Source organism: Solea solea, chromosome 7, assembly GCF_958295425.1.
Source record: "Solea solea chromosome 7, fSolSol10.1, whole genome shotgun sequence".
NCBI lineage: Eukaryota > Metazoa > Chordata > Actinopteri > Pleuronectiformes > Soleidae > Solea > Solea solea.
In genome coordinates, this window is record NC_081140.1 from 21982806 (window position 1) to 22005466 (window position 22661).

At 40.0% G+C, this 22661-nt stretch overlaps 3 protein-coding genes across 9 annotated transcripts in view; 2 read left to right on the plus strand and 1 right to left on the minus strand.

Moving 5' to 3' along the window:
- ryr1b (ryanodine receptor 1b (skeletal)) overlaps positions 1-8907 on the plus strand; it is a 68818-nt gene extending 59911 nt beyond the window's left edge. For all 4 annotated transcript variants that reach the window (XM_058634117.1, XM_058634118.1, XM_058634121.1 and 1 more), the window contains 16 exons: positions 986-1067; positions 1157-2552; positions 2714-2897; positions 2982-3068; positions 3173-3427; positions 3513-3643; positions 4262-4304; positions 4409-4542; positions 4619-4679; positions 4762-4908; positions 4990-5124; positions 5214-5370; positions 6266-6330; positions 6460-6560; positions 7089-7140; positions 7228-8907. In XM_058634117.1, the coding sequence (XP_058490100.1) occupies positions 986-1067; positions 1157-2552; positions 2714-2897; positions 2982-3068; positions 3173-3427; positions 3513-3643; positions 4262-4304; positions 4409-4542; positions 4619-4679; positions 4762-4908; positions 4990-5124; positions 5214-5370; positions 6266-6330; positions 6460-6560; positions 7089-7140; positions 7228-7323 (3126 nt within the window). In that variant the 3' untranslated portion in view covers positions 7324-8907. The remainder of the gene's footprint in view (positions 1-985; positions 1068-1156; positions 2553-2713; positions 2898-2981; positions 3069-3172; positions 3428-3512; positions 3644-4261; positions 4305-4408; positions 4543-4618; positions 4680-4761; positions 4909-4989; positions 5125-5213; positions 5371-6265; positions 6331-6459; positions 6561-7088; positions 7141-7227) is intronic.
- Positions 8908-13368: 4461 nt separating this feature from the next.
- On the plus strand, positions 13369-19700 carry LOC131462389 (galectin-4-like). Of its 4 annotated transcripts, XM_058633570.1 has the most exons (17): positions 13369-13497; positions 14720-14808; positions 15189-15393; positions 15954-16067; positions 16153-16251; positions 16334-16369; positions 16455-16481; positions 16608-16631; positions 16714-16740; positions 17225-17248; positions 17345-17371; positions 17489-17515; positions 17633-17659; positions 17772-17801; positions 18171-18259; positions 19022-19187; positions 19399-19700. In XM_058633570.1, exons 1-17 carry the CDS (start codon positions 13453-13455, stop codon positions 19543-19545), a joined length of 1203 nt encoding a protein of 400 aa, XP_058489553.1. In that variant the 5' UTR covers positions 13369-13452; the 3' UTR covers positions 19546-19700. The 4 variants fall into 4 exon arrangements, with proteins under 4 accessions (XP_058489553.1, XP_058489554.1, XP_058489555.1 ...); XM_058633571.1 differs by lacking the exon at positions 16153-16251; XM_058633572.1 differs by lacking the exons at positions 16608-16631; positions 16714-16740; positions 17225-17248; positions 17345-17371.
- The window catches only part of LOC131462388 (tyrosine-protein kinase receptor UFO), a 32626-nt gene continuing 29665 nt past the window's right edge, over positions 19701-22661 (minus strand). Inside the window, exon 20 of the mRNA XM_058633569.1 lies at positions 19701-22627. Coding sequence (XP_058489552.1) covers positions 22171-22627 — 457 coding nt within the window. The 3' untranslated portion in view covers positions 19701-22170. The remainder of the gene's footprint in view (positions 22628-22661) is intronic.

Below are 22661 nucleotides of genomic sequence, written 5' to 3' on the forward strand. Positions count from 1 at the left end.
ATCTTTTGAGTTTTGCTGCTAAGTGAATGCGAGTGAGGGACATTCAGTGGCAACTTCACCAAATAAATGTTGCTAAAATTTTACACACTGTACCACTTTACATCAGGTATAGTTATATTACTATATACCAGGTACATAACACTCTTTATAAAATAAAATAAATGCTACAAAAATTGTGAAAATTTACAGTAAATGAATTGTGAAAATGCATAGAACATTTCTGATAGTTCATTCAATAATGTACTTAAAGATGGACAAATTAAATTTTCCTCTTAAAAGCAATGAATATAAGGCATATATATAGAGAGAGAAGAATAGATGATAAATGTAATTTATGTTGCTTTCTAAAGCATGTAAACATCTTGCTTTGCTTTCATTTAAAATCCCACGGTATTGTGTTGTTTTGTCTACTTTGAGTTATCTCTCTTAAAAGGTCCCCCTGTGATTTTACTCTTGGCGAGTGCTTGCCTCCCCTGATACCCTTTTTCCTTAAGATCTCCACCAGCCAGACTCTTTAGACTGTCTCACATACATTATGTGTGGCCCTTGTTATCTGCTGGTGCAGGTCTTCAGGAGTGCTAAGATCGGCATCTCCAATTATGTTTTCCTTCCATGCTCCCATGCTGCAGCCACTTTTTCAGATAAAGGGAAAAGACAGTGCTGTCTAGCACAGGCTTTTTTCTCTCCTTCTCGTTCACATGTCTTGCCCTCCATCACATTCAATGTACACTTTACAATGTTGAAAATCTTTGTTCTTTATTTAAAAATGCAAACCCAGGATCACTTTTGGAGTAGAGCACACTCTGAGGTAGCGTCTTTCAACGTTTTAAGTCTCGGAGAGAAGTTACTTACTGTCAAATTAAACTGTGATATGTCCTCTTAATATATTTTAATAATAACTTTGTACACAGCACATCTGAAGAATATTATTTTATCCTATGTTTGTTTGTTTGTCTGTGTTTTGCTGTGTTTGTGCATGTTGTAGGACTCCAGTCAAATTGGACTGCTGAAAGAGCTGCTGGATTTGCAGAAGGACATGGTAGTGATGCTTCTGTCTCTGCTTGAAGGTACATTATCTGCTACAATTTAATGAGATGCTGTTTTTTCTGTCACATACATACATTTTCCTGAGCACCATTGCCTTGTATTTCTCCAGGCAATGTGGTGAACGGCACCATTGCCAGGCAGATGGTCGACATGCTGGTTGAGTCGTCAAGCAATGTAGAGATGATCCTCAAGTTCTTCGACATGTTCCTCAAGCTCAAGGACATTGTGGCATCTGACGCCTTCCGAGACTACGTGACTGACCCCCGTGGACTCATCTCCAAGAAGGACTTCTCCAAGGCCATGGACAGCCAGAAGCAGTACTCCCCCTCAGAAATCCAGTTCCTCCTCTCCTGCTCAGAAGCTGACGAGAACGAGATGATCAACTTTGAGGAGTTTGCTGATCGTTTCCAGGAGCCAGCCAAAGACATTGGTTTCAATATCGCTGTTCTGCTGACAAACCTGTCAGAGCATGTGCCTCATGATACCCGCCTACAGAACTTCCTGGAGCAGGCCGAGAGTGTTCTCAACTACTTCCGTCCGTTCCTGGGCCGCATCGAGATCATGGGAGCCAGTAGGAAGATTGAGCGCATTTACTTTGAAATCAGTGAGGCGAACCGCAATCAGTGGGAAATGCCACAAGTCAGAGAGTCCAAGCGGCAGTTCATCTTTGATGTGGTCAACGAGGGCGGTGAGAGTGAGAAGATGGAGATGTTTGTGAACTTCTGTGAGGACACCATCTTTGAGATGAACATCGCTGCATCCATCTCTGAGCCAGAGGGAGACGGTGCAGAGGAAGATGATGACGAAGAAGAGGAGGGTGGAGGAGAGGAAGCAGAGTCTGGAGAAGGGGAGGAAGGCAATGGAGAAGGTGAAGATGCAGAGTCGACGTCCGCCTTTGCAGAGTTCCTGAATAGTGTGTTTGACTTCTTCAACATGTTCACCTTCCGTAATCTGCGGCGTCAGTACCGCAAACTAAGGAAAATGACAGTGAAGGATATGGTGATCGGCCTGGTTACGTTTATCTACACTGTTGTGATGGGCATCCTGATGTTTGTTTACAGCATATGTAAGGGCTTCTTCACATTCATATGGAAGGTGCTGTTTGGTGGAGGTTTAGTGGAGGGTGCCAAGAAGATGACAGTGACAGAGATTCTAGCGAGTATGCCTGATCCAACGCAGGATGAAGTTCATGGTGACCTTCCACCTGAACCAGGAGCTAGAGAAGTCCAAGATGCAGATGGAGCAGCAGAACTCTTAGATGCAGGAGGGGAAGAGGAGGAAGAAGGGGATGGCGAGGAGAGAGAAGGAGGTCGTCTGCCTGGCTTCAATACTCCTGGTGGACTTGGAGACTTTGGTGAGACGACACCAGAAGAGCCTCCAACTCCAGAGGGGACGCCACTGCTGAAAAGGAAACTGGTGGAACAGATGGCTTCCACAGTGGAAGGAGAGGAGCAACCCGTTGCACGTGAGGGAGAAGAGGTTCCTCAGGAAACTGAGAAAGCAGAGTAAGATCGTTGTTTCAGTGTTCATTATAAGCTGTTCACGTTGTCTCCCATTTGTTTGGTTATAAACTTTAAATCATTTTTAAAATAGCGCTGGTCTTGAGTCTTCAGATGGTTTAAATGTGTAAAATTTCTATGTTTCTCACGTCGTCTGACTTTCCCAGCACTGAGAGTGGAGAGAAGGATAAGAAGGCAGAACCTGAACCTGAAGTAAAGGAAGAAAAGCCAGAAGAGCCGAAGGAGGAGGAGGAAATAATAGTGACGACCAAGACAAAGAAAGACAAGAAACCTGTTGAAGAGGGCTTTGAGCTCTGGAATGAGCTGGAGGTTCAGAGGATTAAATTCATGGTGAGCAGTAGTTGTTTGTTGCAGCACATACAATAATTCATAATTCTCAAGTTTAACTCGTGTCTAATGTTTATTTCTTGCCAGAATTACCTTTCTCGTAACTTCTACAACTTTCGGTTCTTGGCTCTGTTCATCTCCTTCGCTCTCAATTTCATCCTGCTCTTCTACAAGGTCTGTTAACTTACATAAAACATACATCCATGATGAAAAATACCTCTTTTTACAGTCATCCTACATGAATGAAATATAAACAAAACAATGTCTATTCTTTCCAGGTGTCTGACACTCCTCCAGGTGAGGAAGACTTTGAGGGTTCTGGTCTGTTTGAGGGCTCTGGCATGTTTGAAGGCTCTGGCGCTGAGGAGGATGGTTCCGGATTAGATGCTGGAGGAGAAGAAGATGATGAAGAAGGTCCTATGTACTACTTCTTGGAGGAGAGTACTGGTTACATGGAACCAGCCATGGCTTTCTTTGGTATCGTCCACACCATCATCTCCTTCCTTTGCATCATCGGTTACAACTGCCTCAAGGTACGTAGCGGTCTCTGTGCTTTGCTGCAAGAGAATCCATGTGTTTCTTACGCATTTTGTTCCGGATTCCCTCCATGCTTTTCAGGTCCCTCTCGTTATCTTCAAGAGGGAGAAGGAGCTGGCCAGAAAGCTGGAGTTTGACGGACTTTATGTCACTGAGCAGCCAGAGGACGACGACATTAAGGGCCAGTGGGACAGAATGGTGCTCAACACTCCGTAAGCCCCCAGCTGTATTATCAGATAAATGGATATATGTATTAGCCCAGTTTAAACCGGGTATTTACAAATACCAAATTATGTTATTACCACTCTGCTTGTGCAGATATATTAATTTTCATTTATTTAAATATAACGCATTCTTACATGAACAATAGGAGAGAATCATTACGCACATATCCCTGTAACATGAAATAAGATTTCAACGATTAGAAAAAAAAGAAATCATGCTGCTACTATTACAGCAGTACCTACAAAAAAACATAAAATCATGCAGTATGCGCCCTGAGAAGTGTTCACACATTCACTATGAAACTGAAGCGGGTCAAACATTAGTTGAGGAGGCTGTTTCCTCCAAATGTGGTTGTGGATGCGTCGCGTTCAGGATGCATTTGGGTAGATTCATCACAGTTGTCCACTTGTGATCAGGCAATTTAGATTTCTTTTAAAAAAGACTCTCACTAAGCATGTTCAGTATCTAAATTCTCCCAAGAAGCTGAGAAAGAAAAATGAGTAACACAGTGGTTGGACAAAACACAAGCAATGCTTTTACACCAGCAACAAAATTATAAAAAAAAAAAAATGACTTCATTTTTTCATATTTCTCTTTAAAAACAGCTCTTTCCCCAACAACTACTGGGACAAGTTTGTCAAAAGAAAGGTGAGTTATTTTGACACTTTGGTTCAAAAGTGACTTTAGTGAGTAATGTTTTTGCAGGGATTCGTGTTCAGAGTGAAAGTGACATTTGTGTGCGATGTATGCAGGTGCTGGATAAATATGGAGACATCTATGGCAGAGAGAGGATCGCAGAGCTGCTCGGCATGGACTTGGCTTCTCTGGACGTCAGCGCCATGACACACGAAAAGAAGCCTGAACAAGACACCTCACTGTTCAGCTGGTATTTACAGCAACACTTTTATTCAAATATTTATTTCAGAAAATGCTGCAGCACAAACATATCCATCTCTCTGCAGGATAACATCTATTGACATCAAGTACCAGATCTGGAAGTTTGGTGTTGTGTTCACTGACAACGTGAGTCTGTTTTAAAATTTAGAAACTTGAAGAGAATCTGTTTTGAAAATGGCGTCACTGACGGTTCTCTTTCATCTTGTAGACTTTCCTCTACCTGGTCTGGTACATGCTGATGTCTCTCCTCGGACACTACAACAACTTTTTCTTCGCTTGCCATCTCCTGGACATCGCAATGGGAGTTAAAACCCTGCGCACCATCCTGTCCTCCGTTACTCACAATGGCAAACAGGTCTGCATGCTTCCACCTTTTCTATATTACAAACTGTAAAACTGACTATATACTGATCATATACTCCCCCGTTCCTTTCAGCTGTTGATGACGGTGGGTTTGCTCGCCGTGGTGGTGTACCTGTACACCGTGGTGGCCTTCAACTTCTTCCGCAAGTTCTACAACAAGAGCGAGGACGAGGACGAACCGGACATGAAGTGTGACGACATGATGACGGTGAGTTATTTTGAGCGGATTATTCGAACAACCAAACTAAACAAAAACTACACTTCACACCTGACCGCTGTGCTCATGTCCCCCTGCAGTGTTACCTGTTCCACATGTATGTTGGCGTGCGTGCCGGTGGTGGTATTGGAGATGAAATCGAGGACCCAGCTGGAGATGAATATGAGCTCTACCGAGTGGTCTTCGACATCACCTTCTTCTTCTTTGTCATTGTCATCCTGTTGGCTATTATCCAGGGTACAAACGGTCCTACCAGTGATATTTCTTTTGTGATTTAGTGTCATGTATTATAACATACTGTATATTCACGTGTATAAATACGTTCTTATTAAAGGAGTCACCCGCACACACGTGAACAACACAGTTGTGACACACACATCATGGCACACGTTTTTCTGGCCACGTCTGCATTAAATCTGAAGAATTTGTGGACTTTTTGGAATGCAGCACCTGGAAAAACAGGGCTGAAAACAGTGATGGTACTTTAAGGTTCGGATTCGTGTCAGTACGTGTGGTAAATTAGACAATACAAATAAGTTGCACTTATTCAACTTTGCTCATGAAATGCAAATAATAAGCAGCGTCTGATGAAAGCCAGTAGCTTTAAGGAAGGTTTTCAGGTTGTCTCTTTCTTCTTTTAACAAGCTTTTTAAGATTTTTATGATTACTTTGTCAAGGTGCAACATAAATACATCATTAGAAAATGATCATTTTCTCAAAGTCCTTATTGTCTAGTGGTAATGGTGGTGTCCTCTTCCTGGCTTCTATAATCAGTCAATTTTTCGTTAAACTGTCTCTTATAATCGCAATTTATGTGTCAGTTTTTCCATTACAAATGTCTCTTCCACAATGCTCAGCCATTGGTCCTCGGTCGGTGGTTCCACTCTATAACATAATCTTGTAATTGCTTTTTTACTTGCCAATATTCTGGCAGTATTTCAAAAAGATACTCATCCACCTTTTGTATTATGTCTTGTGTCAAAGTCGATCGTCTTACATGATTTCATATCCTGTTATTTTTCTCAGATTGCCTCTTTCAAATATGAAAGTAAACACCTTCACCTTCCTCAACAGTTGTGAATCACTCTGATCTTCTGTGTAGTAGGGAATGACTGCTGTCTCTTTCTGTCAGGTCTGATCATTGATGCCTTTGGAGAGCTGAGAGACCAGCAGGAGCAGGTCAGAGAGGACATGGAGGTAAGATCATGAGTCTCTGAGGGCTTTAAGTGAAATCCACCTTCAACTCTCCTTCAGTTCTTAGAGAGAGAGAGAGAGAGAGAAAAAGAGGGATGTGAGTAATGTAATCTGTCTCTTTCCTCCTTCCAGACAAAGTGTTTCATCTGCGGAATTGGAAGCGACTACTTTGACACGACGCCGCACGGCTTTGAGACACACACCTTAGAAGAGCACAACTTAGCTAACTACATGTGAGTGACGGTGACCTATGACCATCATGATAATCTTATTTTTATGACTTTATTTTGATTTTATGGCTGTAGAATTCTCAAGAAAATGTTCAATGAGTGAGTGCTTCTGCCCCTTTTTTCCAAGATAACTTTCACTTTCATCATCTGGCAGTGATCCAACCGTTTAGGGATTACGGTACTGACGAAGCTGACGTCACAAGTAGACACAAGAAGTCCGGAGGGCTACCGTAATGACAAGTATATGGGCGCAAAAGCTCTAGTTCTCTGCTTTCCGGTATCCATCTATCAGTCTTCTACCACTTTATCCTCCACATGAGGGTGGTGGGGGGTGCTGTGCCAATCTTGGCTGGCATAGGGCAAAAAGCAGGGTCACACCCATTGTCAGTCCATTGAATTTGAATTCTCTAGATATCACAAACGGTCTAGGAGTTACGGTAATGAGAAGTACGCATGCCAAATCCTGTCAGCGAAGACAGGATGCTAACAGAAGGTAGTATATGCAGTCTAGAGTTTCATTTTCTCTTTCAGGTTCTTCCTGATGTATCTCATCAATAAAGATGAGACGGAACACACAGGACAGGTCAGTACATAGAAGTCGTTTCAGATTAACAAAGGGTCGACGACATAAAGCTGCAGCCCTCACTCGTTTCTTTTGATTGTCTCTCAGGAGTCATACGTGTGGAAGTTGTACCAAGAGCGATGCTGGGACTTCTACCCTGCTGGAGACTGCTTCAGGAAGCAGTATGAGGATCAGCTCGGATAACGTCCCGCCATCGTGCACGAGCGTCCGAACGAGTAGATGCAAGAGAGGAGTGAGGAGGGAAGGGAAATCTACAGGGAGGAAGAAATAGAGAGGTCTTAGTTTTGCCTTTTTTCTCTCCTCTGCTGAAGCTATGCACACTTTGACTGCACTATTGTACCACCTGCAATAGAGTGTTAATGGATTGGATGAGAAAAGTAGAATAAAAAACATCAGATAGGCATAAATACACACAAGAAGCCAGGGGCCTTTTTTTTATTCTGCTATGAAACACTACATGGCCTTTTTTGTGTAAAGTAAACACACAACAGGCTCTTTGAGTAGCTACTGCTGTAAACATTACAGTGCCTATAGCAACGTCACTGCTTCAGCGATCAAATAGTTTCGATTTTTAGCTTTAAATGCTTTTCCTTCAGAGTAGAGTGTATATGTTTTATGATTATCGTTTGTAATGTTGGAGATTTGTTTCATATATATGTGGCTGCTTTGATATTATGGTATTTCATCTCCGATCTCTGGTGGGTGAGAGTGAGAGAGCTTTTTTGTTGTCGAAAGAAATGATTCAGCAGCTCACGGTTGAGTCTCTGAGATCCTTGAGGGAGCAGCGAACATTTAGCCTTGTCCCACCCGAGTCCCTTTCTTCCTCTCTCAAGGCAGAGAATCTCATCTTTTAAGCAAGCGACCACGTATGGAAACTGGTGTTGGACTGACTCGTAATGATCGGAGAATCTTACAGACAAACACAGTTTGCACTTTGAAGTCTTACAACGCGTCCCTGGACGTATGCGTCCCTCTATCTCCGCCGGTGTCGCTGTACCTGATAAGATAGAGATGATTTACACACATACAGTGCAGGAGGATGCCAAGGTTATTTATTTATTGTTTATATGCAGATCAGAACTTCTGAAGACGACCGTTTTAGCCCGTCTGTATTTCTGGCCACGGCCTGCTTTGTGACACTTGATGCACAAAATAGGTTTTTGTCGGTGCATTTAAATAAGTGATGAATGTATTTAATGTATACATTTTTGCCAAAGGGTCATCTGTATAACTGAGTAATGACGAGGCTACTAAGAGGCCTTTTGATGAAGAGACATATTTTACATAAATCATAGATACATATATTTATTTTTCTTTAAGGCTTTGAAGAATTTAAACCATCCATGCTACTTTGTCGGACATGAACGCGCCTCGCGTCCTGTTAGTGGAAACCACAGTGGTGAAGAGAACTGGTCTCACACTGAAGAAAATGCCCAGTTTGCAGTCAGACGAGAGGACGGCTTTTGTTTTTGCTAGTTAGGTTTTTACGATAGATATTTTTTAGTAAATCCAGCGTATCGGTTAATTTTCTCGATCAAGAAAGCCACGTGTGACGCGTTGATCTCAGACACTTCTGTGTCGCTGCTCTTCATTCAAACTCACAATCTCGCATTTGGCGCTACGACTGGCCTTTGTCGGTGTCTCTGAAGTGTGCATGTGCGGCCGTTGATGGTATGAAGCTGAATGGAGATCACTACTTTCCACCTGAGTGTCCTCTGACTGAATCCTGTGTTTCAATACAGAATAAACAGATTATTTTAAGGAGAACTAGAGCACATGTCCTCATTTATGAGTAATTATGTGTGTGTGTGTACTTGTATTTGTGACCACTTTAGGACCTTTACTCACAGAAACACTGACCTCGTCCTCATGGAGACCAAAACCAAGTATCAATCTCATTTTCTTTCATCTTCCTGGTTTATGTGCAGTACTGTGCAGCAAAAGACTTAACAATGCTATAATGACAACACAACATAATTATTTCTAAATTACTTTATTGGAACGAAAATATGGAAAACATGTATGTCGTTTTAAAATTATACCTTTATCAGGAAAAAAGCAGCTTCTACAGGTAAAGTGAAACATTTAGTTTGAACTACACTTGAACAAAAGTACAATCCTGGTTCTATTAAACCTAATGTTAACAGAAACCTGTCCTACTATTTCATTCATATTAGACAAATATCTGCCGTGAATGTTATTTATTACCCCAGTTTGTTACAATAAAAGATGAACTCTCAGTCGTTGTGGATTAATCGCTGGTGGTGTCTTAGACTTAGACTTTCCCAGAGGTCACGTCAGAACATAAAATAAAATGCCCCAAAATAATTATTTCTGGCCCAGAAACAAGTTTTTGTTTCTCAATCCTGATCCTCAGGGAGATCCCCTGTCCTGCAGGTTTTAGATGTTTCCCCTTGCTCCAACACACCTGATTCAAATAATCAGCTCGTCAACAGGCTCTGCAAAAGCCTGCTAACGACCCATTCATTGGAATCAGGTGTGCTGGAGCATCTATAACACGCAGGAAAGTGGATTGAGAAACACTGGCTCAAAGTTTATGTTGGATAAATACTGCATTTGTTTACGCATGCATACATGAGATACTGCAAATGTTGTTACAAGCAAATGTGGAGTGTGGAGAAAAACATGATATGTCACACACTTGTTGTAATATCAGTTTTTCAGCGTCAGGCAGGATCATTGGCTTTCCTGACTGACCTCACCCTCAATACTTTTACCGAGGTATCGCTGTACTGCATCCACTGACATTAACTCAATAATATGTACCATGACTATATGAGATAGAGATGACCAGTAATCTTCATTTTCATTTATTTATAAAGTTTTGCCAGATTCATGTGACTCCAAGGGCATTTAAAAGTGAGTTTAAAAACATTTTGTGTTTATGGTTCAGCAGCTTTTGTTTTTTGTTGTTCTGAGCCGACGTTGAACGCCTTTGGAGGTAATAAGACAACAAGATTGGGAAGTTATTAAAATAAATATGTTATAAAAGTGAGTGTTTAACTCTTAATAGTAGCCTGTTTGAAACTTGTTTAATTTACTGCATATTTGCCATAATGAAGGTAAAATATTGGCATGGATGAAAAAGCTTTTGTGTTCAGTTCTCTGACACTGACATGAGTCTTAAATAAAATGTTCCTTTGTCTTCTGCAGAAATTAATCAAATATCAAACAAATATAATTTTTCTGCTTCAGACTTTTCAGTCAGGAAACACCCATATAGTGTGTGTGTGTGTGTGTACCTGTGAACCAGTAGAACAGGGGACTTTGGTGTCATTACACACTCACAAAGAGGGGACTCCACGTTGAACAGGGGACATTTTTCAGGTCCCCTGTTAGCAGTGCTTTAAATCAAGCTACAATCATGTCAAAGACACTCTGGTGATTTTTTTTTTAATAATAAGCAAAGTGGGGACTTGTGTGTGAGTGTTAAAGCCCATACTCAGCAGTGCCCCTGCTGGCTGGAGCAGAGATTTAAACACCTCATTCACACATGTCGTTTCTTAAACTCCTCCATTATTTGAATGGCTCGCAGCCCCAGACAGTCTTTCATTACATTACATGTCATTAACAGACGCTTTTATCCACAGCGACTTACAAGGGAATTGAGTATAACCTGGGGTGGAGTTGAACTTGTGACCATGATGTTTCTACACATGGGGGTACTGGTCTTAACCACTAAACTACCCCACCCCCGATAGTTTCAGATAGTAGTAGGGCTATTCATCAAAATACTTAGTGAAGAAACCAGTCTATTGAAACACAATTCTTTGTTTTTGAAAGAAAATATAAAGGTTCAGCTTTATGTGTGTGTGTAGGGGTGTGTGTGTGTGTGTATGATTCATAGAATATTCCGACCAACCCGCCTACAAAAGACAAACACTGACACAAATAACTCTTATCTACCAGTCAGTTGAACATTGGCAATTAATAATGGAGGCTGTAGGTTTACAATGTATATACACACACACACACACACACACACACACACACACACACACGCACGCACACACACACACAGACATACACACCTTTATATCTTAGTAAGGACACATCATTGACATTAAGCATTCACTAGCCCCTTACCCTAACCTTATCCCTTACACTATCCCTAAAACCAGGTCTTAACCCTGAAAAAGCCCTTGTTGTGGGCCCAGACAAAATGTTTTTTACAGTTATTTTTGGACCCCACAAAGATATAAATACAACTAAACACACACACACACAATCACACACCCTCTCTTTGTTTAATCTCAGAGTGGTTCTAAATGACGTGTGTTTGCTGAACAAAGATCACGTCTGAAACCGATCTGGAACTCAGGATCGTTCAAAGTTTCTTATTGTATTTTTGTTCATTCACAAACCTGTAGAAATATTTGAGGTTCGTTTGGTTTAACTTGAAATTGTGCTTTTTAATCAGATTATATACTTTGACATGTTTCTAACAAGTAATGAATTACATTTACTTGCATTACTGTAATTGAGTAGGTTTTTTGTGTACTTGTACTTGTTAAAGTCATTTCATGAGACACACGAAAGAACCCAAACCTAAGTAACTTTTACTCTGAGTACATTTTAAACAAGCTATTTAATTTAATTTGAGTACATTTTCAGTAAATATTTATATCAAAATAGTGGTACTTTTACTTAGTTTGAATATTACTTGAATATTTCAGTACTCTTTTTATTTGGTTTAGTACTGAATAAATAAATAGTAAAGAGTTTAGTACTCAGTACTAAACTCTGTTTAGATTAGATTTAGGAAACATGATTAGTCCCATGGATTACAGTTTACCCATGTGTTCAAATTCGCCAATTAATTACAGTTGTAAAATGCTTATTTACACTTGAATACATTAGTAATAATTTTGTGTTTTCATGAACATGAGTAGAAATAATACATTTTTAAATGTATTATATTTTTGCTTATCTTGTTATTATTATAATAGTTTTGCATATTCTTGTTGCTATTTATATTCTTTTAGTCTTATTGAGTTTTTAACCTGGATTTTCTGATTTAATGCAAATCATTTCACCAGGTTATCACTGTATCATAATTCCTCTTTTCTGTTGGATGATTTTTTTAATGGCTTTATGTCAAAAAGAAAAAAGAAAGAAGAAAGATTGAATGGACCTTTGGCAGAAAGGATGAACCAATTACATTTAGGTGGTCAAAGCTCTGATGTCACTGTGGCCTCTAAAAGCTTTTTTCTTTATTTGGCACAAACTCAGGTTTGCTGTGGCCTATCAAAACATGAGTTTAGCCTTTTTAACCTGATAGTTTTGCTCACCCTGAACATGCCCTGTCTCGTCTAAAATTCCTTTTTGAGTTAACAAGCATGTTATATAACTCTGGGAGAAAAATGTGTAGAGTGAAACTATGGACGCAGACTCATAAGCTTCCACAATGAGAAGATGGGGAACATGGTTCAGAAAGAGGAAAAAGCTGTGTTTCCACAAAGAAATGCACAGAATCACAGTTTCCTATAAAGAGGACGTAGTGAAAAGACTGAAGCAGCAGAATGCCCATCATAGGCCAGTCTGCACTCACCTGTTAAAGACCTTGTTTCTATAGACATCTACATCATCATTAAAACATCATTTAATTGTATAGTGTTCCTTTTTGGTTTTGTTATTTCCTCTAATGTGAGACCTGCCCAAGAATCCCAATGCATACACTGCAACGCAATTAAAAGAGAAGTCAAAGTTGTATTATTATTATCATTGTTACATTGTAAATGTTCTTATTCATATCTACACAGGTCTCTCTTGTGAATGAGACCCTTAGATTACCTGTATAAATAAAGGTTAAATGAACAAAATGGTACAGAAACGGGTGGTGTCAAACACACTCATTCTTGTACAGCATTCTTGATGACATCATTTATTCTCTAGCCCACAACTAAATACCTAAACCCTACCCTGACCCTGACCGTAAAACCTTAAAGTCTCAAAGTCCCTCAAAAATGCCCTTAAAAGTTGTCAGAACCCGACACAAAGTGTCCTCACAAAGACAGGCCTGAGGCAGACTTTGCCCTCACACTCACAGCCTCTTACATGTACACACACGCGCACAAACACATTTTGCATTTTCGTGGACAGAGCCACTCCTCTCTCATGTGTCAAAGGTCAATTCCCTAGAAGTGCCTCCAAAGGCAAATATGTTGATGTAGCCCCTCCCTCATCCCTGGTATAAAACCTAGGTCTCCGGCACAAAACTGTTCCCAAAAAAAACAACAACCCACCTCTACTTTTTCCATCTGATTCTCCATTGTGTTGCCGACTGCAGCCATGTCCTTTGTCGCTCCTCCTGGTTATCAGCCAGTCTACAGTCCTGTAAGTATCTGCACACACACCAGTGTGAGGTTTTATCAGGGTTTGTCTTCCATTCATACAAATGAATTCAGAATGAAGATGTAAACGTTTCTCACCTGTTTTTCTTTATACAACTCATTGTAGACTTCTATCTCACTTTTATCATAACAAATGATTTTCTGTGCATTTAACAATTTGAAACTTGTTTGTTATTCAGGAAAATGCATTTGCTGGAAGTTGCAATGTTTTTATTCTTACATTTTTTTTCCAAGGACAGTTTGAAAAGAGGTTTGCATTAATATTTATAGATTATTGTTTGGAGATGACACCTATGTTATTTACAAAGGTGCTTAAAAAACTATGGAAATCTGTTCATGGCTGCCATGAACTCCACTCTAATGCATCAGTGTTTTAGGTGAATGTACTTAAATTTGTTTAGATTTAGTTTAAATATTAAAATTGTTCAGAAATATCTCTAAAATCTGACCATTTCCATCACGATCCACCAATAATTTAAAGACTTTTTTTTTATCACAACCCCATCTTGGCTGTGTGACACTGGTTACCTGTCGCTTTTAGGATTGATTTTATATTTTATTGCTAAATTTTAAAGCCTTGCATGGTCTTGCTCCAGGTTATTTAGCAGCACTCTGAACACACTCTTGCTCCCTGAGATCCTCAGATGCCTCCTTACATTTATTTATACTGTATATGTATTTTTTTTTTTACAAATTAATGATAGAATAAACAGTAAAAGCACATAAAACTGATACAATGATGATTCATTTTATTTGAGACATGAAGCATGTACATAAAATATAAATGACAAAAAATAGATTAGATGAATCATTAATCTAAATTATACATTAGATTAGGAGTGGGAAGAAATGTACAAGGTCCCACCCCTTCTCTCTGCACCAATACCCTATTTGGCTATTTCATATATACTTATATATTATACTCATATTAAACATATTATCATTGGCATTATTTAGACATATTAATATCATCATATACACAAAATTCCTGATCATTATGAATCACAATAATCCTACTTACTGTACATATATATATAATACTAATATTGGTAATATTATAATTTTCACTAATATTTTCATTATTGGTAATATTATCATTATTCTACTGATATAAATCTAATATTTGTAATATCATTATTACAATCATCACAGATGTTTGTGCTTGATACAATGTTATAAAGTATGTTTTTTAATACACTGTACAGGCAATTCCATACCTGGGGCCCATTTATGGAGGTGTGAGAGAAGGGACGTCCATCTACCTCCAGGGCTCTGTCCCTCAAGACATTACCAGGTACATTTTAGAGTGGTCTTTTCTCAGTTTCTGTACTTTTATTAACACAAAATTGAATTGCTAGTGATACTAGGAAACGCCCTGTGTAATCGTAATGTAGGTGGAGCAGAATCAACACTCTCTGTTTTATTGTCCCATTTTCGAAATAGTCATATCTGAGTTGTAAAAGACACTTTTACAGGCCATTAGTCGACAAGGCAAACACTTCACATACCTGACTGTTTCACATTGTCTGTCGCTCCTTTGTTTGGAGAAGTGTTTTTGAACACGGGTCCTCTGGTTTCTCTGTACCTGCAGTGTTTGCATTTGTCCTGTTTCCTGACACAACTCTGCAGACCCTTCAGGACTCAGTGATGTGACCTCACTTCTTTCGCCCGCAGGTTTCAAGTTAACCTGCTCTGTGGCCAGAGCGAGGGCAGCGACATTGCCCTCCACTTCAACCCTCGATTTGATGGCTGGGACAAAGTGGTCTTCAACTCTTGTCAGGGTGGATCCTGGGGGTCAGAGGACAAGATCCGTAGCATGCCCTTCAACAAGGGCAAGTCCTTTGAAATGGTCATCATGGTCACTTCACAAGGCTACAAGGTCAGAAAAAGCACAAGTTTAAGCATATTTGGATGGTAACTGTTTTGAAGAGAACCCCACCCAGTCCCTGATTTTGAAAAATGCCAGGAAGTGGGAGGGAGAGTGGGCAGCAGTGCAGGGGGCGTGGTCTGGTAGTGATTCAAATTGGATTAAAAGGGGAGGAGTCTGGGACAATGAGCCCTCATGCTGATTAGACAAGAAGGTGACACGTGACACAAGCATGGACTAAGAATGTTTGACCAAATACGCAATAGCTACACCCAGTTAATCACATGTATAATTTCAGATTACAGAGACTAAACTGTGAAGATTTGCACCTGGATCAAGAATAAACATACCTAGATACCCATATACCCTGGTTTACACCTGAGAAAAGTAGTTTAGGAGTATAGTTACACTTTAAGTACAATATCTTTCACTGGTAACACCTGAAATGCACTTTAATGCAGTTGTTAAGACTTTTTAGCTGACATAGGCAACTGCAAAGCAAACCAGATTTCATGTAATTATGTGTTACTGGCGTCCTCTGCTCGTCATCATCAGACATTTCTGTGTTGCAGATCACCGTCGATGGGAAAGACTTCCACACCTTCGAGCACCGCCTCCCGCTGTACAGTGTGCGCGCGCTGCAGATCACAGGAGACGTCTCCATCCAGACCATTAACGTCATAGGGGTGAAGCAATGCTCTTATTTTGTTCCATTTGTTGAGTCTGATCTATCTATCCAAGTGATTTTCACGCTGGTGTTTGGTCTTTCAGGGTGGAGGAATGGGTGGAGGAATGGGTGGTGGATGGGGAGGAGGATGTGCAGGAGGAATTGATGGTGGAATGGGTGGATATCCAGGAGGTGGCATGGGGGTATGTCACTGGGAAAATATTCATAAACATAAATAAAGTGATACTTTGAAGAGAGTTTTACTGTTGTTGTTTTTTTATCCAGGGAGGATACCCAGGAAGCTCAGGAGGAGACATGGGAGTAAGTTATACTTTCATGATTGGAGTAAAATATGTTTGGTATTTTTAAATAGCGTCAGGTTAACACTTTCTCTACCTTTCAACAGGGAGGATATCCTGGAGGTGACATGGGGGTAAATAAATACTTTGTTATATAATCCTACATTTCCAAAAACACCCAAATCTCAACATATCGCACTGGTTTTGGACTACAGACTGACTCAACTAAATAAATATTGATGTTTGGGGTTTTTTTACAGGGTGGATATCCAGGAGGCACGGGTGTAAGTAGATATTTACATACAGTATCAGTTACATACACTCTTTAGTATAATCGATTAAATATTTTCCCTTCCTTTTCACCAGGGTGGATATCCAGGAGGTGACATGGGGGTGAATAAATATGTTATTATATAAAATCCTACTCTTCCAAAAATATCACATTACACCAGTTTTGTAATGCTGTTTTAAAAACTAAGACCTAAATGCCTGTGACTTTACTAATAGATTCACCATGTGAATCTAAGTGTAACATATGAAGACAATGGGCAATTTATTCTCAAACTCTCAATAACTAATCCCTAATTCCCAGTTTACAATTGCTAAATCACATATTGTCTTTGTTAACTGAAACATAGCCTATACTACGTCTCCTTATTTGTTGATATTGTTGTTATTGTTATTTCTTTATATATTTTTTTTCTTGTTTCCGCGACCATTTATTGAATTTACTTTTAGTAAAGGAGCATTTTGTCTTATGCCATCAACCTGCTTTGGGACTACAGCTGTAAATGTGTGCATGTAAATGAGCCATTGACTTTAATCAGACATATCTACATATCAATTTATCAACTAAATAAATCATGCTTTTTTACAGGGTGGATATCCAGCAGGCCCGGCTGTAAGTAGATACTTACATACAATACAGTGTATGTATGCCTTTGTTAACTGTTGAGTATAATTGATTAAATATTTTCCCCTCCCCCCTTTTCACCAGGGTGGATATCCAGGAGGTGACATGGGGGTGAATAAAAACTTAATTTTTATCATCTTAAATGGTCAAAAACATGTAAAAATAAATATAAAATCAGAGCATATTCACTTTTTTCTGTTTAAATATATGTATATTTTTTCTATGCAGGGTGGATATCCAGGAGGCAATATGGGGGTATGGACATTTTATTTTTGTGTCATTTATAAATAGATATTGTTATACTAAACAGCTAAATGAAACTGATATACATACCAGTTTATGAATGTTACTTTATTTTTTTTCTACTCTCAGGAAGGATACCCGGGCTCACAACTGCCAGTGAGAACATCTCATTATAGATTTCATTCATTCTCTACCTTTTTGATACTTTAATATGAGATATTGTTTTACTTTTGCTGACTCATGTTTGTGTCTGTTAATCTAATTGCAGGGTATGGGTGCCCAGCCAATTTACAACCCTGTAAGTAACATTTGTTACTCGTATTTCAGATGATGTAGTCATGACATTTGGACTTTCCTGTTCCCATATTCTTTTTTCTTTTAACAACATTACTGCCTTCCTGTGGTAACAGAGGGGAACTGAGTTAAAGTAATAGATTTACTGGAGTGTTGTTTTTTTTCTGTGCATGATGATCAACGTCTTCTATAAACTTTATTTTTCTATAAACACCCTTCACACGCAAAGAGAAAGAGATTTTTTTGATAGCAAGATAATAAAAATGAGACTTGTGCTGTTTTCAATTAAAGTTGGTTGTCTTTTGTAGCAGGAGTGTGTTGAATTATTTTTATTTTTATTATGTTAAGTGTCTTATTTTGTTTTGTTTTTAAGCCTATCCCTTATGCTGGCATGATCCCAGGAGGATTTTTCCCAAAGAGAACCATCATCATCAGAGGCATGGTGCCTCATGGTGCAAAGAAGTGTGTATATGTTTTTATATTTTTGTGGGGACCAAAAAACCCATACAAACCTATCTTTGTAGGGACATTTTGTCTGGTCCCATGGTGCTTTTTCAGGGTTCAAGTTTGTATTAGGTTTAGACCTTGGTGTAGTTACACATTCACCAACAGGGGACCTCCATGCTAACAGGGGACATTTTTTCAGGCCCCCTGCTGGTCAGGCTTTAAGTTGTGCTAAAATTATGATGAAGACAGTCTATACTTCACCAGTCCACACAGGTCATAAAAATGAGAAATAATAAGACAGGGGAGGTGAAAGGTTTTAAGATTGATTAAAATGTAAGATAACTTGTCCATTATTGAAAGAAAGAAAGAAAGAAAGAATGAAAGGCAAGTAAACAGGCACTTGATAGGTGATAGGGTGAAGTTCCCCTGTTTGATAGGTAGAGGTTGCGCAACAATTCAAAAAAATAATATATATATATATATATGTTGAAAGGCACATTTTGAAATTGAAATTAAAATAACAGTTTCTGTTCTATTTGTATTTCTATTACTCAAAACAGCCAGAAACAGAACTCCACTGTTGGTTAGTGTAGAATGACAGTCCCCACTTAGCCTGGTAAACGTGTGTGTGTGCCACAAATGACCTTGTTTTTTTTTAAACTCAGTTAATCTTTTGCTCTTTTTTGTCGTAAATAAAAACATAGCTTAATGTTCTAATTATTTCCGTTTGGTGTGCCCTCACCTGAAGAAGACCCTGATGTTTTCCGTTTGTTGCAGAATGTCCTTCAACTTCATGGTGAGCAGATCTCGGGACATTGCGTTCCACTTGAACCCACGGGTGAAGGATAAAATTGTCGTGAGGAACAGCAAGATTGGAGGAGCCTGGGGTCATGAGGAAAGAGAGGTCAACATGAACCCCTTCAGGGAGGGACAGTACTTTGATGTGAGTATGAGTGCGCATAGAGTTGTTGTTTTTCATTTTTCTGTGTATTTTCACACAATAAATACACAGAAACAAAGCGGAAACAACAAAATGGAACTAATAACTTAGACCACAAGTTAAACAATTGGTCAGAAGGTTAAATCTGAATAATGCAGGAGTGTATTAATGTGTTATTCATGCTGAGCATGTGTTTTTATTTTTTGTTTCCCAGATGTCGATTCGCTGTGGGAACGGAAGGTTTAAGGTGTTTGTGAACGGCGAGCACCTGTTCGACTTCGCTCACCGCTTCCCGTCCTTCAACGAGATCGACAGGGTGGAGATCGAAGGTGACGTGCAGATCTCCTACCTCCACTTCTGAGACCTCACATGTACCTACACGCTGTGGTAGAAATGTTTCAGTAATATGTCAACCACCATTTTGATTGTGCTGCATTAAAAGATTAATGTTAGATTATCATCTGAAGCCCTGTGTTACATCTGGCTAAGTGAATTAAATCACATCACAAAAGCCCATTCATGAATGAACACATTTATTTCTTATACAAAATACTGTATGCACTATATAAAAAAAACCCTCTGTTTTATAAATCATGACAGAGACAATATAAAGGCAGTTTATACAGTCTTCTCCCAATTCAACACACCAGGAGAAACACAAGCCACACACACATCTGTGACACAAATACTGGCTCTCTGAAGGCACTTGGTAAATTCTGAGATTTCATCACAATTTAATCTTTTTTTTTCTTTTTAATGAAATTGATGGTTCAGATTTTTAAAAACGTGGTTGAATGAGGTACGAGACACGAGCACTCGCCCTCACTTTGCAGCACACAAACAAAATGACTTAAGCCACTTAACAATAGGCTCGGCTGATGAAATCTGCTTAAATGAGCGATATCTTAAGTAGTATTTTGCTGCTTTAGCTCACCACTAGACAGCCTCTCTCATCTGGAAACTGAAATTTGTAAATCACTCACTCTTCCACACCAAAATCCATAGGAAAAAATGGCATTTCTAGCTTACAGGTACATGAGAGCTGCTGGTCAACTGCTGCCTCATTTGGTAAGTTTGTGCCACTTGAGTAAAATCGAAACAACGGATTTAAAACACAGAAGTGACAGAATAACACACGTGAAATTAATGATGCAGGCAGTAGCGCATCAGCAACATCTGTGTGCTGTGACGTGAAATCGTCGATTTTCTGTGTGGACTTGTGTGGTGTGGGTGGTAAAGAGTCACAAAAGGCTGTTTAATGGCGAGATAAAACTGACAAAGGTATTCTTGAGATGTCGCAGACATTAGCCGGCTGATTATATGACAGTAACTCACACAACCACACTTCAAAAACACCTAAACTATCAGTTTCAAACACTGCGCCTGGTACAAAACAGTTTTGGTAAAAACTGTATATATACAGTCCGTTATAAGCCTCAGCACCACTGTAAAACCTTGCTTACAGTACCAAAGACATTGCAAGAAACGTACACCATCTTTTCATGAGGAATTCAGCAATGCTACACGTATAACATACCACTTTATACTGTGTATATATATATATATATAAGTACCTTTTCACGTATACAACCGAGACACACAGCGCTTTGTTTTAACAAATGTCGTACTCCCAAAAAATGTGTGTTAGAACATGGTCAAGTCCCCTTTAAAAATAAGTGCATGCACAATGTCAGGATATGTTGGACGATCTTCACGTACATTTTGTTTTCAGCTACTTCCTTGACTCTGTCGGTAACAGTCGTTTATTTACAGTGCCAAGGCTCGCATAAAAAAGGTTTTATATATAAACTGGATATATATATACTCGAATAAAAAAAGAGTGGCTGGATGATGTCAGATGACGAGGTTAGTCGTGTGTTTCCCAGTCTGCGTTCATGGACAGAAATCGACACTTTCACAGGCCTTGTTCTCTGCCTTTCTGAAAATATGGGTTATATATGTGGAAAGGTTTTTGATAATGACTGAGAGTATACACAAAAGATATACAAAAAAAGTTTTAAAAAAAACATTAGTGCAAAAGTTGTAGAAAAACAAAAGATCAGCATCAAATAGAATTGTACAAAAATGTGTAATAACACTGTGCTTGTGCCAAAATGTGAGGAGCTTCACTCCAATCGTCCATCGCCCGTGTCGACCCTCAGTGCATCTGCCGACCTTTTCTCCTTTTCTGTACCCTCATGATTTGACCTGTGACCAGTTGAATCGGACCTTGAGAGCAGGTGACTTCACCTGTCAGCGAGGAAACGCGTGATTGGTTTGTGCTTTCATACGTCAGCCTGTGACACAAACTCATTCACAAAAGCTTCACATAAAAAAGCCACTAAAGGCCAAAGTGGAATTGCATTTCAGGTCATATTTCACTTCAAGTTGTGACAAACGAGTATGAGCCTACAAATCCTTGTTCAGTCCTTCTATCCTCCCTTTCCTCCCCCATCAATCCTCAGGTTTGTACAGGCGAGGTTTTCTCGGGTGACAGTTCTCCGTGTTAGTCTCTGGAAAGCTGGAGCTCCTGAGTTGGTTCACTCGTAGATTGAGTGTGGCAGTGTCTTGAGCTGGTCTCCGACAGAGATCTTTGATTTTTGTGGGTTTGTTTTCTTTTTAGCTTAATGACATAAAGGAGATCGCTCTGTTGTTTACAGGTAGTTGTATTGATACAGACGTGGTATTTTATTGCTGTAGCGACGGGGAATGGATTTCTCTGATTGTGCTGCAGTGTGAGTAACGACATCGTTCCTTGATTTACACTGTGCTTGGTCTGACAGGAGGGGAGACGATAAAGGAAAGTAGTCCTTATCCTTCACTTCCCTGGAATGTCGCCGGCATGTGTGTATGTGTGTGTGCAAAATATGTACATGCATGAGGGCACATCAGGTTTCTTTCAGTCAGTAGCAAGAGACGGGATCTAGTTCTTGGACTGTGGTGAAGGTAATGGCGGTAATGACCAGTCAGTGAGGACATGACATCACTACCAGGGAACTTTTCTGGACCCTTCTCTGTCCTCCAGCAGCTCCACGTTGGGTGTTGGAGCTGGAGTGGCGTTGGGCGTGGAGTGGCAGGACGCCTGTAGAGGCAGCGTGGCTGTGGACGAAGACACCGGCATGTCCAGGCTCTCCAGGGAGTCGGAGAGGGCCCGGTTCGTCTCGTGCTGGGGACAGAGGACGTAGCGGTTGGGTTGGTGGACCTCCACCGTGGTTACAGAGTCCAAGCCCTTCAGGCAGAGAGGGGACGGCATCGCCAAGGGGTCACGGCCCCCGACGGCCCCGAGCTCCATGGAGGACTCGTCCATGTTGACGTACAGGATCTCGTCCGGGTCCTGGGGGTCCGGCAGATCCTCAAGGGCTTTTTCCAGCTCACAGCGCAGGGACTCAAATGAAGGACGGTCCTTTGGACTCAGCAGCCAGCAGGAGAACATCAAGGCGTAGCTGCACGGAACAGAGGAATATTTATTATTTACAC

Bases quoted from the DNA above. Each gene is read 5' to 3' on its own strand.
- LOC131462389 (XM_058633570.1), top strand. From the start codon at position 13,453: ATGTCCTTTGTCGCTCCTCCTGGTTATCAGCCAGTCTACAGTCCT. The intron at 16,482-16,607 runs GTAAATAAATAC...GTTTTTTTACAG, and splicing joins ATCCTGGAGGTGACATGGGG to GGTGGATATCCAGGAGGCAC. The intron at 17,802-18,170 runs GTAAGTAACATT...TTTGTTTTTAAG, and splicing joins CCCAGCCAATTTACAACCCT to CCTATCCCTTATGCTGGCAT.